This window comes from Mauremys mutica, chromosome 5 (genome assembly GCF_020497125.1).
Source record: "Mauremys mutica isolate MM-2020 ecotype Southern chromosome 5, ASM2049712v1, whole genome shotgun sequence".
Taxonomy (NCBI): Eukaryota; Metazoa; Chordata; order Testudines; family Geoemydidae; genus Mauremys; species Mauremys mutica.
Genome location: NC_059076.1, coordinates 64,545,074 through 64,563,456, shown reverse-complemented (window position 1 = coordinate 64,563,456; position 18,383 = coordinate 64,545,074). Strand labels below are relative to the sequence as shown.

Sequence of the window (18,383 nt, the reverse complement as noted above, 5' to 3'; positions counted from 1 at the left end):
AATTAAAAGTAAATTGCCATAAAATTTAAATTGGAACTTTACCAGATGTCGAAACAACTGGAAGTGAGAAAAAAATAATAGAAGTTACACCATTCCAGATTCCATACAACATGGTCTAGAGTAAAGAATCAGGAACTCTTGAGTCCTACTATGAGCTCAGCTACTGACTCACTGTGGGTATGTCTACACTGCAATGAAAGACCTGAGGCACCGAGTCTCAAAGCTTGGGTGAACCGACTCGGGCTTGCAGGGCTTTGGCTGCAGGGCTAAAAATTGCAGTGAAGATGTTTGGGCTCAGGCTGGAGCCTGGGCTTTGAGACACTTCTCCTACCCCAAACCATAGTAGTAGAAATTTTTCACTCTTCTAGGAAGCCTGCAGCCAATCAGCACAGCCCCCAAAGTAGGCTGCTCTGACTAGAGATGGGAAGAAGCCAAGATGGCTAGTGGATGCATTGATTCAGGAGAGAGACTCCAGAACAACTTGCACATATGGCTATGTGCCTCTAATGGATCCCCCAGAATCTGAACAGGTCTGGGTGGTATCCTTGGAACATGGGGCAAAACTCTCTCTTCCTTCCACAAAGAGCTGGGAAAACCCCAGTGGCACTTACAGTTTGAATGTGTCTGTGTCTAAAATCCTCCAAATTCTTTCCTCAGTCTCAAATCAGAGAGACTATATAACCTCTCAATGCAAAAACCTCAAACTGTTGCCAGAGGTTGTTTTCTCTCTCACAAGTAGCAAAACACTCTATAGAGTCATCTAGTGACATGGGAGAATACACAGTAGAAACAAGCTTTCAGAGCTTTCACAGTGATTGCTGTAAGAGAATCCATAATTCTTAGTTTCTGCAAACCATTCAACTAGTAGAGGTGACGTATTTTACCCCATTCACAGAACTAGATCTCTTCAATTTTGCAGTTACAAAACCAGGGAAGTAACCAAACTAAAAATTGTCATAGTAATTACACTCCATTGAAACTACAAGAAAATATCAATATATAAAAAAAAAGATGACAAAAGTTCAAAATTAGTACAGACAGAAAGTTCAACTTTGTGAAGGCAGTCAATAGGAGGGTAGTATATATTAAAAAACCAAAACAACCATGTAAAATGCCCTTCTGTTTCCCTTTACCAGTGTCAGTGCTTCCTTAACACATACCAAGTATATGAGGCAACCATATATCTGGCACCCTTACATAGTTGCACCGGATTAAGAAATTTTATAGGTTCAAAAAGGGAATTACGTTAAAACTGATAGAATCTTTCACACCAGTGGAAGATTTTACATACACCTATTGTATATGCTCATTGAATTGTCAATATTACACATGAGAACAGCAGTAAATTGACCGATGTATTTAAGATTAATTTAAAAGTGATTCATAAGTATGATATTCCCGAGTTACTCATTATGGTAAAAATTTGCAAAGTTGGGTGCCTAAAATCAGGCACCTAAATTCATATTTACAATATCAAAATACAAATGGCCAAGATTTTTTGATGCACCGAGCAACCCTGCAGCCAATAAAGTACAGTAACTCCTCACTTAAAGTCGTCCTGGTTAACGTGTTACGTTGCTGATCAATTAGATAACAAGCCGCGGGACCAGCAGACCCTCCGCAGGCAAACCGCCAGAGGCAGCCTGCCTGCCGTGCTTGGGGCGGCAAAATCCCTAGAGCTGCCCCTGATTGGAGCTAGCTGGTGGGGGCTTGGAACCAGGGTGGACTGACAGCCTCCATCAGCTCCCCGCTCCCCTAAGTTCCCTGTGCAGCAGCTACATAGCAGGCTATGAATTGCCGAGTAGTTCAGCTGTCCCTCCCCCCACTGCCATGTGCTGCTCCTGCTCTCTGCCTTGGAGCTGCTCCCGGGAGCCTCCTGCTTGCTGTGGGGGGGGGAAGCGGAGAGGAGGGCTAATGTCAGGTGTCCCCCTCCCTCCTGCTCCTGTCCCCCACTTAACCTATCTCCATAGAGCGGGGCAGGGACAGGACAGGGTCAGGACAGAGGGAGCTTGTTGGCAGCAGTTGCTTTCTCAACTTGCTGATCTACTTAAAAAGGCAATGTACTTAGAGTGGGGTCAGCATCTCTCTCTCTCTGCATCTCTCACACACAGGGTGTGTCTCTCTGTCTGCCATGCTGTCTCTCCTCCCTCCATTTGTGCTGCCTTGTAGAGTGTCAAGTATCAGAGGGGTAGCCGTGTTAGTCTGGATCTGTAAAAGCAGCAGAGAATCCTGTGGCACCTTATAGTCTGTTAGTCTATAAGGTGCCACAGGATTCTCTGCTGCTTGTAGAGTGTGAGGCTACATTAACAACGTGTTAACCCTTGAGGGCTCAGCCAAGTTCATCATTTAGCAGTAAGGCATTCCCTGGGAAATATCCCACCCTCTGACTCCTCCACCTCAACTAAGCTTCACAAATCATCATTGCTGTGTACAGTATGAAATTGTTTGTTTAAAATGGAGTGTGTGTATGTATAATATAGTCTTTTGTCTGGTGAAAAAAAATTACCCTGGAACCTAACCCTCCCCATTTACATTAATTCTTATAGGGAAATTGGATTTGCTTACCATCGTTTTGCTTAAAATTGCATTTTTCAGGAACATAACTACAACGTTAAGCAAGGAGTTACTGTAAACAGATACATATAAAATTTAGGTGCTTAAGTTTGAAATATGTTCCGTAGACAGCTTTCAGTACATAGCTATGTCCTGTGGGTCCTTTGACCCAACCCTTGTTGTGGGATTTGCAGTCATTCTACTGCAGCACTAATAGCATTGCTGCTCTACAAAGTGCCTATCCAAAGCATCATGATGGCTTTGTTTCTTGGCTGGGTTTCCTGTAGAGGCCAGCTCAGTCCTGACTTGGCAGGCACTTTAACTCAAACATGGGTGGATGGATTAAAGTGGAGATGGAGGGAATTTCCTTACTTTGAATGAAATTCATTCCCTTGTCTGGATATTACCCAACCATGTACTTACCTGGGATAACCTGCTAGCAACACAATGATAATTTTGAAGAGCACTTTATGTGCCTTTGCAATGCACTAGAATGCGCACACACACACAAAATCCCAAGGGAGGACACTCAAAACCACTCATAAAGCTGCTGCAAATTATTCATTTTGAACAGTGGAGAGGACGGAAGGGAAGAATGAAGGAGACAGAGAGATCGTTTGTTACTAGCTGAAGCTAGTGGTGTAAGCAGTATGCAGGATTTTAAGGGCAGTCTACACTAGAAGACTGCTGTAGCTTGTCTGCTGAAGATGCTCTATGCCAATGGGAGACTGTTCTCCCATTGGCAAAATTACTCCAACTCCCCAACAGGCAGAAGCTATGCCAGTGGGAGAGCATCTCACGCTGACATAGCACCTGTGTGGACCGTGCTTAGGTCACTGTAACTTGCGTCACTCAAAGGGATGTCTTTTTCACAACCCTGAGCAACCTAAGTTACATCAACTTAAGCAGTAATGTAGAACTGCCCTAAGTGGACTTGCGCATTAAGAGCACGTTAGCCTGGTACTCTGGGATCTGCACTGGATTCCAATACATTTCTGGAAAGAATTCAAGATGTTGGTTTTAATCTATAAATCCCAAAGAGTTTGAGACCTCTGGCTTGTGCACACAGGGAAGTTAGTGAGCAATAAACTAGGGTGTGAATTTGAAGTGTACTAGCTACTTCGAATTAAATCCCCCTGTGGACACTCTTACTGAGCACTAAGAATTCCCTCTGGTGGTTTAACTTAGCATATTTTGTGCATCAAGCTAATGTCCACAATGGAACTCTTAGTGCATGGTAAAAATGTCCATAGTGGGAGTTAGTGTGGAATAACGAGTGCACACTAGGTACTGTGGGCTTTTTCCCTGTGTAGCCAAGCCCCTATTTGCCTGGGAGACTGCATCTCTCCCAGTCTATTTCTGGCAGAACCAAACTCAGCAGAAGCACTTGAGCTGGAGCTCCCTCAATATACACAAAAGGGGGCTGCTGGCAGAGTATTCTCTGATAGGGGTCACTGATTGTAGAACTCTCCTCTCCACCCTTGGTCCTTCAGAGCTCAGATGCATTAAACTTCTGGGCATCTATTTAATCCCCTTTTTGTTCAGATGGAAGTGGATATGTTTTATAAGCAGTCCTTTATGTTACAATTTTTAAATGTACAGGAGGATATGTGCTCAGAGCCCTGGATGGACACCTATAGTTTTTAAAGTTTGAAGAAATCAATAAAATAAGTAAAATGTACTCAGGTTCCAAAATGACTAATAAGGTCCTCAGGGTGCCCTAGGACAGAAACTGGCCCCTGGTCAAAAGTTAGCACGCTATTCAGTTCACTGGGTCACCAAGGTCTAGGACCAAAACTGGCTAAACAACAAAGTCCAACTTCTCGCACTATTCAGAAACAATCTATTCGCTGATAAATCATGTCACTAGTATTTTGTAGCTGTATAATAATTTTATGGAGAAGTAAATTATAGAACCTTTTTCTACCATTTATATCTTGAAATGTCCTTCCATGTAAAATAGTGCTATGTTCAAGGATATCTCCCAGTTGATATGGCTGCCATCTTATTAGTACAGTTTACCATTATATTTTGATTTTAAATTTAAAAGGCAAAATAAATCATATCTGTAATACTCACCTTTTCAGAATGCTTTCCGCAGTTTGTCTTCCCTTTTCCACTGCCTTTGGCCCTATCACTGGGCAGACAGCTGTAGCTCTAAAACCATCCAGGTAAGTGGCATTTACCTAGTAATGAAGGGTTATAAAATGAATTGAGGGATTTCTCATAGTTTACTGTAAAAGATTTTTTTTCACTAGATTTTTTTCCCTGCATTTTCCTCCACCCTTCAAACACTTCTAGTCTATTAGCATGCCCCTCCACTCACCAAAGCTATACATATTTAGATCTTTCCTCAGAGGTCACATAATAAAGCCTAAGTTTTTGTTTTGGGTTTTCGTGGGGGAAGAGTATGTAAGCAAGACATCTGTCCATCCATTATAATGGTATCTGAGATTCTGAATAAACAAAATGTTCTTCAAAACATAAATATATAAACAAGTCTTACTAATGTCATATTGAGTTTTCAGAACATTAAGTAAGGCCTCTCATTTTAAATGATATTTATCATTTTAATTACAGTATATATTCTAAAAATGTCTCTAAACATGTATATTTTAAATGGCCTATTGACTTATTTACAATTATTTTAGTACTATTTTAATGTCCTGTAATACATGAAAAAGAGAGTGCATATTTTAATCAAATTTTCTTTATCTAAAATATTTTGTATCTAAATTATTTGCTGGTTCATTCAAATGTGGAATTAAATGATTCTGACACTATCCTTATATGAAATGTAATAATTTGTTTATCCAGTGTCATTTTTAGAATATATTTATTCTTTTAAAAACAATATATTTTTAAATCAAAATAGGCAATGATTAGTCCACAATGAAGAATACTAGCTACTGAAATCTGATTCTGGAAAACAAAGCAATCTGAGTTCTATCAGCGAACAATTATTTATTTTTAAAGGTATTCTTAAAGTTCAAAACCAACTGAAACATTTTCCCCCCCAAACTTGAGGAAAAAGTTTGCTCCTAGGCACAGACCACACAGAACGAGTTTTTTTATTCTAACATTATGTAATTAGAAATCTTGATCTAATTCCCAAAAGACTGAAAAAATATACAAGGCAGACAGAAGGTGGAAACTATGTTTATCAAAAACGAAGACATCGTTAATTAGGTGAATGTTATGGTGAATCCAGTTAGAGAGTATGGAGTCAATACTGTGATAATTAAGGACAAAATATATTCCTTTATAAAGCAGACATAAAGATGATTATTAGAAAAATAATGCATGAGTGGAAAACTTAAGCATTGTTTGTGCACCTGAGAAAAATGAAATAGAAGCTATTCATTTATCTGAAAAAAAGAGTTAGTAATATATTCCAACCCAATGACTTTAGAGATTACTTTGGCTTCTGCACTGAGGTCACCTATGTCCAAAACCATACCTCCATCTTCTTTGAAAACAATACTGCTTATTTTTAAAATCTTAAATAAACTTTATAAAGTGGTCACTTAAACACTACCTTTAGATATTTTTATTATATTAAAAAAAAATTAAAAAATCTTTCAAACTGGTAGAAATATTTTAAATGTAATCACTGGACTTTTAAGAAGATATATCTGAGCTATAGTTTATCACACAAACAATAGTGTCAGCGTATTTATAAACCTTCCCTAAAAAAGAATTTAAAAGTTTTAAATGGATCCAGTCAAATCAACTCAGCTTTGCTATCTCACTATTAAGAATAGTTTTAATTTATGGATCCAATCTTGTTCCCACGGAAAGTCAGTTGAAGTTTCGCTATTGGGTTAAATGGGATTAGGCTTGTCCTATTTGTACTTTGATGCAGTTGCCTAAATTGCAGGGAGTAAAGACTATAACAACACATAATTAAAAAAAGCTTTGCACTTATGTAGCATCTTCCAATAGAGGGGTATCAAAAGACTTTACAAACATTAATTCATTAATCTTTCACAGCACCCTTATCAAACTGTAAAGAATTATCTTGATATAAGTGATCATGCAGTGTTTTGTCTTTGAGAATCATGTGCTTAATATGTTTCACATTGAAGCAAGACAAAAAATAATGACTACTATAATTAAAATATGATTTTGTGACAGAAAGCAGAATTTTATAATTAAAGAACCATCTCAATCTTAAATACTATGGTGTACTGTGGGCTTCCCCAAAGACTTATAACATAACCTCAATTTGTATATAGCAATTTCACTATATTAACCTGTGTTAATATACTAGGTGTGGAAAAATAAGGGTTTCATCTGGTAGTAGGATTGCCTTTTTCTCCAAAATACCAACATTTCATAAATCAAGAACATTTCATTCTATATAATTATCAAAGCAATAAGGAAAGAACCTTATAAAACGTTGAAGGAGATGATCCTTTTGCTCCATGAATTTTCACTGCCCCACCTTCAATACCTACAATGGTTAAAAAACATCTATTTTAATTACTTCAGTATAATTTCTGAGAAAGTACTATCAATTCACCTTATGTGACAATACAAAACAAAAATGTTACTGATACTCCTGTCATCAAGATCCATGCAAAAGAGAAAGTCTTCTATTGAACAGCCACATCTGCATTAGCAACTCAAGCATCAAATCTATGGAGTATAATTCCAAGGACTATCTTCAATTTGCCTTTTAACATAACTGTTGAAATATTTACACACAGAATATTTGAATATGTAACACATGACACGGCCTTAGGACTCAACTGTTGTCTTCTGCTCAAATGCAAATGATGACACACATCTACAATTCTCAGCAAATTCAAGGATTGAAGCTTTTTTTTAAAAAAAAAAAATTCATAAGCTTTTGACACTCAGCAGCATATTAAGGTGAAATTCTTGGATCTTTGGGATTGTGACCCGATCCCTTCCCCTGACTGAGGAGGCCTTCAGAGAAAGGGTGTTGGAAAGAGAGCAGCAGGTGGCAATGTACCACACCACTGACTGCAGTTGGCTAGAGTGGGTTGGGCTGCCTCACTTGGGAAGATTAAGGAATTAACGTTAGGAGAAAGACCAGAGTCTGTCTGGAGAAACATGGTAAGAAAATGTGTCCTGGCTGGAGCTGGATGGCAAAAGTTGTATAGATGTAGGCCCTATGTAGCCTTAATCTTTTTGTTGGTAACAGTAACAAGATAATCTAGAGAACATTTCAGGGCAAAAAAAAATAAAAAAAAAATGTACTTGACAATGCACATCATAACACAAGCAAGGAATCGGTCAAAGCACTGCCTGTCTAGTCTTAGGGCTTGATCCTGTACCCACTGAAGTCAACACCATTGTTCCCATTGACTTCAGTAATGCAGGATCAGAGTCTTACTCAAATATAGTCTGTATAAACCCACCTACATCTAAATAAAATGCAGTTTATCTCTAACAAATCTATGCCTGTGAGTATTTAGCAAAATATGAAAGCCATCATACAAATACTCTGAACTTTGTAAAGACCAAAAATAAAAAGAGAACTTCTTCAGACATTTTCTGAAGAATGAAAATTTACAATAATCTTAAATGTCACTGTCAAAACTACAACAGCAAGGTTAATTTAGTGTTAATTTAAATTGCCCCTCTGCTATTTTAGAATATCTCTACAATCAGATGGAAGATTTGCAGGATTTTTACATGAGGTGAAAAAGAAATGCATGACATCCATCAACAAAAAGAAAACAGAAAGAAAATCTTAGTTCAAGCGTGTATTGTAACTAATCCTGCAGTACAACAAAATCAGCAATGTGAACATCAAAAATAGATAGCCTGCCCTGTTCTTTCTGGTGTACGTGTCAAAGCACTTAAAACTAAAAGTATTTAAGAAATCTGCCTATCTTCCATCTGTTATATTTCTAAGAGGAGGACTAACTGAAAGTTCATGTGAAAGTTCATTTTAAGTTCAAACGTGTCATATCGGGTCATTTACAAGCTAAAAGTTCATTGGAAGGTTAAGGTTCTATTTTTTAAAAAGACTAGTGGCTAAAAGCAACAAGCTGGCCTTATCAGACTATTTGTCATTTGATTATGTTGCATGAGCAGAAGGTTCACTGTACAATTTTAAGATAGAAATGTTTTGCTTAAAAATAAGGATAATATGAAGTTTAGGATTTTATCCTAATGAGTTTTTAGTTTGTTTTAATTGTTTTGGGTTTTATAAGGGAACTAGATTCCCATATTGGATAAGATCCATAAAAAGCAAATTCCTTTTCACACTGGTTTGTCTATAAAACATGGGGACTAAGAACTAAGAGATGTCAAGTTACTCTAAATGAGCAGTTTAGCAAGGTGGCTTGTCCAAACTTCTGATCTTGAAGTCTAGTACTCAAATTTGGGCCTGATATTAAAGTATTTTGGAGGGTAGAGCAGTGGGATTTCTGTAACAGCTGTTCTCTAGCTGAGAAATTTTACCCTTTTAAAAGGTGACATAGTCAAGGGGCTAAAAAACAAAAGTTTATCATGTGTTCTCTTAAGCAGAGTGGTGGCTACCCATTGCCACTAGAGAGAGAGACTGTGTGTGTGTGGTGGCGGCGGAGTGGGGCGGGGGGACTGCATCAGTAACTAGTAACAAAAGGAGGGTGAGCTGGATTAAAATGTAGTGAAGTCTAATGGAGAGGGGGAGCACTTCCTGAAAGTCACAACAAAAATATTTGTAAGTGCTACAGAAATACATGATTTATTAAACTAGGTAATTATTATATATGTATTTTAATAAAGAAAAAAAATTAGATTACTCAAAAATCTGCTGAATTGGTCACAGCTAATCTAAATTTCCAAAAAATGGCACAAAGCAAAGCAACGTGGATATCCTTATGAGACAGCCTATTTTAATATCAGGCTTCAAAAGAACAGACTTAACAAGTAAAGTTACATGGAAAAAATGGAAACTACAGTAACCACTTTAGTCTGCCAACATAACTTACTGAATAGATTTCCTCAATATAAGGGTCCTCTGCCTACAACAGCCACTAACCTGGAATTTCAGTAATGGAAACTTGAGAAAAGTCACATGTGACATCTGGTAAGAGATAACACTGAGGATTGCCAATTTCATACACCAACTGTTCAGCCACTGTGCCAAAAGAGATTAGGCCTCCTGTGTCAGGTGGTTTGGATAGAGTAAAGCATCCATCAGAAGAACATTCTACTATGGGAAACCCCATGTTATGCCTAAAGAATGAAAAACATTAAAAATGTTAAGAGTTCAGAATAAAAGAAAAATATTAATTACTTCATAAATAACTAACACATACCAACATTTTTATAGAAGCAACTAAATTAAATATTAGCCAATAAGATACAACACAGAGCCTTTGTAGACACAAACTCAAGAAAATACTGAATAAACTGTCAAGACAATCAACTAACTGTATTACCTGTGATAAGACAGGTAAGACCACACACTTACATAAATTATGTTGCCCAGTAATAAAATGTAGAAGTACCCATAGAAAGAACCCCCAAAGACCCCAACAATGACTAAAAGAGGAGTGAAGGAGTCGCCATAGACTACGACACTAAACTAGACTACGCCATAGACTACGGCAGTGGTTGAAGAGGTGGGAAGAGAATCAGAGGAATAAAGACTCATGAAAACCCAAGGAAGAGGTAGAACACAGAAAGAAGGTTGTGACCAACAGTTCTGAAAGTAGACAGGCAGATATAGGAAATCAGAATGGAAAACCGGCCCTACAACTTGGCCATGAGGTCACTGGCAATTTATTAGAGCAGGTAAAGCGGAATGGAGGAAAGAGAAAACAGAGCACTTAGGAGTGTACTAGAGGAGCAGTCAAAACAACAGAAGCAGACTGGGTTCAAAGATCTTGGAGGCAAAGGGACGTAGGGAGATTGGATTAATTACATCTTTTGAAGATATCTTTGTAATAAATAATAAATGGAAAATCAGCATCAGAAAACTGAAAGTATTTAAAGACACACATAAATCATAATTCAGTGCAGTAAAATAGTAAAACCCAGATGGGTAAGAGAAAACAGTGAGGCAAAATAAGGAGAAGAGCAATATGACACAGAGAGAAACAGAAGGTTTTCATAAAAAACCAACGTAATTGCACAGGGAAAATATTGGGAAAATGATAAACAAGCAGTAATAAATACAGTTCCAACACTGCTAAAATGTGGTTGACTTTTCATGGGCATCTGGACAAACTCTTGAATACAGTAGAATCTCAGAGTTATGAACACTTGGGGAATGAATGTTGTTTGTAACTCTGAAATATTTGAAACTCTGAACAAAACATTATGGTTATTCACAGTACTGTACTGTATTTGCCCCTTTTTTTGGGGGGGAAGGGGGTCTCTGTTGCTGCCTGACTGAATACTTCCAGTTCCAAATGAGGTGTGTGGTTGACCGGTCAGTTTGTAACTCTGGTGTTCTTAACTCTGAGGTTCTACTACAGTTGCTTTCCCAGTTTTAAAGGCTTTTCTTTCTGTTTCAAAGAACTTCTCTGAGTAGAAGCAATGATCAAAAAAGACACTTAAAACAAAACCAAAATGTTATAGCTTCTAAAGAGGCCCCCTGGCTCAACTCCTCTTATAAGAAGGTGGAGATCTGTCCAAGAAAAATTTTCCAGAGAGAGGAAAACAACAAATGGTGGCATAAGAGGAGCTAAGGAGCTATATAGTCCCCCAAAGCTTTTCTCTCGGGGCTTGCTTTTGATAGAGGCTGAGCATCACAATTCTCATTGAAATCAGTGATCATCAAGCTCTAAATGCATACTTAAAATTGTTTTGCCTTTGGAACAGTCCTCCTAACTAATTATGTTCTTGTTCTAATATAGGCAGTGTGCTCCACGCAACAAAATTGGTTACAGAAAAGTTAGATGCACGAAGTCTGGAGAACAGATATACATGAAGTTTTAAGGGAAGTAAGCAAAGAAATCAGTGAACTCTTAATTGACATTTGTAAAAGTTCACAGGAGTTTGGAGAGATTCCTTAGCATGGGGAATCTGCAAACATAATTCCATTATTTAAATAAAGGATTAAGAGACAAGTTCTGTGACTATAGATCAGCAAGGATTGTTAATAGTGCTGGAGGAAACTTAGAAAAGCCCACCATGAATTCAAACAGGAAAGGTAATACTTCATTAATCTTGTCTTTGAAGCTATTTTAGCCATAAAAGATAAGGGAAATTCACTGAACATGGTGCACTGAGATATTGAGAAGTTATTTGATATGGTCTTAGATCAGAAAATAATGGAAACGGAAATTAAATAACCTTTAACACTTACTTAGCACTTTATATCGTACTGTAAAAAACACAAACATTAACCTCACAACATTGCTATGAGGCTGTGCACTACCACATGTAATTATCTCAAACTGCAAGTAGGGGAAACAGACACAAAGGAAGGCAAAGTGACTTGTCTAAGGCCACACAGCAAGTGAGTAGCAAAATCAGAACTAGAACGCAGGAGCTCTTGGCTCCTGCTCCATGCTTACTTCACTGGACCATGCTGCCTCTATGTGCTGAACAGAACAAATAGCTTAAAGCAGTAATGCAAACATCTTGCCTGTGGATTGGATCCAACCTTCTTGAGGCACCCAGGCAAATCCAAATTCTGCAGAATGGAAGTTTTCATTTCCTCTGAGATCTCCTACCAACCTAGCCAGGCACAGCCACAAGATTAGCAGGAGCAGGGCAAGGAGGAACTGGAACATCCCAGCTTCAACCACCCTACCACCACAGCACCAATTAACTATGGGCCCTACTATACACATGGAAATAGTGATCTTCCCATACTTCAGCCTAATCTGGCCAATTTCAGATGAACATTAAAGGCAACTCTTCAACCCCAGGACTGTATTGCTGATGAAATTCAACTTTCCGCTCTAAACCACTGAGACACTGAAGCTTGTCAAAAAGAAAAGTTTGCAAAAAATTAACATTGAACAAATTGCATTTTTCCCCTACAAACTTCATTCTCAAAAACAGCTGAACCATTTTTGCTCAAACTTGCAAAAAACAAAAACAATAAAAAACCCACCCTGGGGCAGAGACAAAGCACTGAAAATTTCAGCTCACATGGTTAAATATCTGACAAAGTCACACAACTAAAAACACCATTACATTGAAAAATGTCTGGCAATCTAATAGCAGTTATTACCATTCAAGCCCTTCAAAACATAAGAGAAAGGGAAAAAGTTTTGTGAGGGCTGTAAATGGCCCTTCCACTTGTTCACTCAAAGTCATGTTTTTGAAGGCTTTTAGCCTGGACCCTGTTTAACATGAGAAGGTTGTCAGACAAGGTTAGACATGTATCCCTTTTGCTTCAATGGAGGGATGATATAACTTTTGTGAATATCTATGTAGAAGTTACACATCCAAAAGTGGAGCACTGTGTATTGAAAATGCTTGTTGGGGCAGAAGCTAAAGTATCCCTTGGTGACTCTCCCTGATTATATCTTCAGTAATCTCCGGGAGGTTTGTTTTTCATATTCTGAAGTTTTGGAAAGATAAGGACATGATACATTTCAGTATTTCCACAAAGAATATTGATCTCCTTGTGAAGAGAGCCAAGATCCAAAATGGACTACCTGCCATTGTCTCCCTTTGTACCACAAAGTCTTGTCTCCTTCAAAAAAAGTGTCTCTCCACAGAACTGGTTCAAGGATTCCAATGTGTAGAACATGGACTGTTGTACCCTTCACCATCTAAGAAGGTTGCATTGATAGTGTCAGTTGATTTTAATTTACATTGCACCAATTTTCTGAGATGATTCACTCCCAGATGTGGGTCCACCTGTAAACACCTCACTTTTCACATGTGGTCACTAATTGTGTGTTCTTCTTTTTATAGGTCCTGACTTGAGACCGTGGGGTCTGATTTGCAGAACCGCTAAGCACTTGTAGCTGCAACTGAATGTGCTTTGAACATACTAAGTGTTATATAACGAAAAGTACTCTGAAAAATCAAATTGGACACCCAAAATTAGTGGAAACTTTTGAATTTAATCTCTCTATGCCTCAATTCACCAAAGATATAATGGAGATAATGCCCACTCATTTCCCAGGGGAGCTGTGAAAATTAATTCATTAATGTTTGTGAAGCACTCAGATACTATAATGATGAGCACCAGAGGAAAGCTTATAAAGGAAATTAATAATTCTGTCTTCAGAGCCATGTTTGAATAGTGTCATTAAATAAGGCATTGAAAAGAAAACAAAATATTGAATAGCTGCTCATTAAGTGAGCATCATCCAATCTGTACACTGAATGAGATGGGCCCTGTGGGAAAACAATATGTGATCATGTAATAAAAGACTGTATCACAAATGCACAGGCACAAAGGGGTTGAATTAAGGTTACACAGATAAAAGTTAGGAAATGCCAGAATTAAGGTTGAGTGCTTGACTTTGCAACCCTTAATAATGTCCTTTTAATGTTTTAAGAGTGGTTTTAATGTAATTTCCTCAGTTTTTAAAAAAGGAAACAGAAATTCCATTATGTAGCATCATGGTAAGAGCCACATAAGTTCATCCACAGTACCAAACTCAGCCACTTGAACTAAAGCAATAACTGATCAAAGCAGTAAGTTGTAGGGCTTCTGTTTTTCAGTGTTTATTAATTTCATTTTCAGGGTTTATTTTTATCAATTTTTGAGCTTCATGTAGATATACAAAAATCTGAGGCTGGGTTTTTCAGAGTTCTCTCTTTGTATATGCTGTAATGAGTAATGTACATTATTCATTACAGTAGTGTATATAAACATGAGTAATCTCTTTGTAATGCTCCCTATAGAATTTTAATGTATTACTGTTTCACACAGCACTACATTAAAGCGGACTAGGGAACCTTTAGTGTGCACCAGCAGGGTCTACATGGACCAATAAATATGTAACAGGTCAGTGGGCTTTAGAAATCACATGCCCATAGTTGGCATTACGACTCTGTGTGGACAAGCCCTTCCATACAAGTAACCATTTCCAATGTTTTTCCAATATTAACTGAATAAATGCTAATTTCTTTTTTTTTTAATTCAAGGCTATTTTATTGGTTAAAACCAAAAATAAAAAGCCCTAGAAGTTGCTCTCCTCTAGTCAGCGCTAGGGAGGAATGAGACACTTTGTCAGTGGATTTCACAGATGATACTTGCTGGCAGCAGAGGAATGCTGAGATTCAGGAATCTTGGGTTCCATTTCAGGTTCTAGATGGGAGTTTGCTCTGGTGGGAACAGACTTCTTCGTATTCCCCACAAGTGTGATCCCCTCTACCCTTTCCCCTCTAACCTGTCCCTGTCTCAATCCTGTCTCTACCTCATCACTGGCTCCTTGTCCCAGTCCCATTTTCCCCACCTAGTCAACCACAGTCTCCACTCCTCAGGCTTCTGATCCCAGTCCCAGTGTCCATGCCCAGTAAATCCTAACCTCAACCCTTCCAGACTCCTTATCCCAGTCTCTCCCACACCCACTCTTCTGGCCTGGTCAGTCCCTCCAGTCCCAGTTCCCTCCACAATTTGCTGATCTGTCTCGCTCTCCCCCACCCATATTATCCATGCCCATCTCCTCCCAGTCTCCCTCCCCAGGCTTCTCATCCAACCTCACTGCCCTCACCTTCTTATCCCTGTCTCTTTGCCCAGTCCCAGTTCTTCCCCTGCATCCAAGCTTGTCAAATCTGTCTCAATTCCTTCCACCTCACAGATTCCCAGTTCCAGGCTCCTTGCCCTTCCAATCCCCATCTCTGCCCCCTGATTCCAAAATCCAAGTCTCTGCCACCTAGGTACCTGGTCCCAGTCTACTATTACGCACTAATTCCATGCTACCAACAGTCAGCACTAGTGTCATAGAAATACCATGATTTTAGATAGCTGTATATAGGTACATAAATATTCACAGATACATATACCCATACATAATGTGTGGGTATACATACGCACACCGAGGTAAGTTAACTATACCTATATACATGTACATGTGTGTACATGTACATGTCATGGAGTTTTATATATTTGAAACATGTTTTCCTTTTTTATTAAAACCACGCACCTCTGTTAGTTAGCATTAAAAACTCCCAGAAACAAAGATCTACTAGCATTTTTACAGGAAACAGCATTTTCTTTGGCTCACTTTAGATAACAAAGCTCTTTTGGAATCCAGTTACATAGGATTTTTAAGCAATTTCATGGTACTGCAGGATACAAGGGGATATGCCAGTAAGTACGATTAGTTTTATAATGTTGTAAGCTGAACAGAACATTTTGTTACCACAAACACTAACTCTCACTTGATTTTCAAGCTAAACTGTACAATCATTAGGATTATTATGTGTAGAACACTATCCATTAATGAACAAAGGTCTGAAAAGAGAGTATCTGACCCTGCGAGGTGCTAACTCCTGAGGTACTGAATGCTCTCTCCTGAATGGGAGTTGGAGGCATTATGTAATTCACAGAAGGGGTTTAGCACCTTGCAGGATCAAACCTGGACTAAGAAACATATTTTGCAACAGAAAAAGCACAGCAGCCTGGGTGATCCAACTGAAGGACTGACATAGCAGCTATGAAGTATACAATTGCCATTATCAAAGAACACAGTAAGAAGACAACAGACAGTAGAGAACCAAGAATAATACCAGATCATTCTAAAAAGTAGAAAATAAAAATATATTTTACAGAAAAGAATACCAAGGACAACAAACATGCAGATAAATGCCCCACAGCTGCATTTATCAAAATCAATGACAAGACTCCATTTGGAGCATGACAGGCCCTATGTAGTCAGGAAAGATAACAGAAATACGGAGGTTGTGTATCTTAAAGAGGAAATATGACAAAATACACAGGAAAAAGCACAGAGTAAAAAAATGGGCCTAATGGCTACACACAAAGACTTTTATATCAGTATTATAGTTCCCTACCAGTCTGGAATAGTATGCCAGTCTGTGAATATTCCACCTGTACACTGAGCACCACATTCAATGAGATGGCCTGCAAGACTGGAAAACAAAGAACACTCCAATGAGTAACTATATTGAAAAACAAGTTGCCACTTATTCACAAATATAACAGTACAGTATAACCATGGTTAAATAAGACTGAAGGGAACAGGCTGGACACCGCCTTCACAGCTATTTGATGCAGTTTTATATATCAAGGCCAAGATTTTAAAAAATGACTAGTGATTTTGAGTGCCCAGCTTGGGGCTCTGAGGCTCCCTGCTGCACAGCTGGGAGCCTGGCAGACCTGGGAACCCCCAGCTAAAACCAGAGCTCCCAGGATATCTAGGGACCCTGCTCCATGACAGGGAATCCACTGGGGACTTTCCAGGAGTTGGGCAGCTGGCTGGCCTATTTTGTTTGGAATAGTCAAACCAAAATGTTTCAATTTTTCTAAAACAAAAACTCTTCAGAATGTCTCTTCTGCGGGAAATTCTAACATTTCAAGTTTTCATAACAAATTAGGTTAAAAACTTTTTCAAAGTGTCAGAATTTTCTGCAGAACAGACATTCTGAGTTTTGAACAGCCCTGTTGATGAGTCCACTGGGATTAGCTGAGTATCACTTTTTCATACATTTCAAAGCCAAAAAAGGGACCAGTCTGATCTTCTAGTCCAGGGGTCTCAAACTCAATCTACCTTACGGCCAGTGCCAGTCCTCAAATCCTCCCAGCAGGCCAATAATGTCACTCATGCCACCCAGAACTCAACCCCCAAAACTCCACCCCCCACCTGCCTAAGGCTCTGGGAGGGAGTTGGGTGGGGGAGATGCAGGGGGAGCACCCGGGCGCAGCAGGTGGGGCCAAGGGAGAGACCCGGCCCCAAAATTGCTGGAACCCGGTGGGCCACATTAGGGAGGTTCTCAGGCTGCAGATGACCCGCGGGTCGGGACTTTGAGACCCCTGGTCTAGTCTGACCTCTTGTCTACCACAGGCCATAGAACTTTACCCAGTAATACCTGAATCCAGCCCCGTTACCTTTTTGTCTATAAGATAAGGTTTCACTCCTTTTCTTAAAATGGACATAAACCATCTGTACAGTTTCTAAAGCATATTTTTAATTTTTCTTATTCTTTTATTAAAATTTAGGTTCCATAGTTTCACAGAATGTTTCCTTTTTTAAAGAGCTCATTTAATAAACTGTAGCATCCAAACAAGTGTATTCAACAAAATGGTCACCCACGTATTCTGTGTGTTGAAGCTCTTTAATAGCTCACTTAATTTTATTTTAAAAATCAAGACAATTTTATAACATTTTTAATAGTTATATCATTTACCTTCCAGCTGCTAGTAAGTCAAACTCATCCCTGTTCCAGCCAAACTAAAAAAAAAAAAAAATACATATACATTATGTACACACTCACACAGGCTTCAAGAGATAATAAAATTAAGTGGATGCTCTGAGTAATAAAGCATTGGCAGCAGCCCAATCTTCCTTGAAAATCTGAAGGGATTTTTGTTAGTTTTAATTGTAAAGTGCATTAATAAATTAAAATTAACACAATACAAGTAATGAAATATTCAGCATTACTCATTTTTTTGTTTTAACAGAGAAGACAAACCATATATGAAAAACCACATACAGGCCACTCTGTGGTTAGTAATGGCAACTTTTCATGAGAGAAACTAAATAAATTTTTATCTCACATATTTAAGTAAGTTATGGATAGAACTACTACTAATGACCTGAACTAAAAAAGGAAAAGTTTAGCTAGACATTCTAAGCAGTCAAAGAAGTATAAGGTTTTAAAATGAACTATTTATTAATCTTATATTCATACACACACCTAGTAATATTTTAATATGCATCAAAAAGAAAAAAAAAAGAGATGTCAACATTCCAAGGTGT

At 38.4% G+C, this 18,383-nt stretch overlaps 1 protein-coding gene across 3 annotated transcripts in view; it reads right to left on the bottom strand.

The window, feature by feature from the left end:
* Positions 1 to 18,383, bottom strand: part of LOC123371030 — a 105,229-nt gene that overhangs the window by 72,785 nt on the left and 14,061 nt on the right. For all 3 annotated transcript variants that reach the window (XM_045018132.1, XM_045018134.1, XM_045018133.1), the window contains 5 exons: positions 17,812 to 17,855; positions 16,459 to 16,536; positions 9,557 to 9,753; positions 6,945 to 7,009; positions 4,633 to 4,739 (listed from right to left, as the gene is read on the bottom strand). In XM_045018132.1, the coding sequence (XP_044874067.1) occupies positions 4,633 to 4,739; positions 6,945 to 7,009; positions 9,557 to 9,753; positions 16,459 to 16,536; positions 17,812 to 17,855 (491 nt within the window). The remainder of the gene's footprint in view (positions 1 to 4,632; positions 4,740 to 6,944; positions 7,010 to 9,556; positions 9,754 to 16,458; positions 16,537 to 17,811; positions 17,856 to 18,383) is intronic.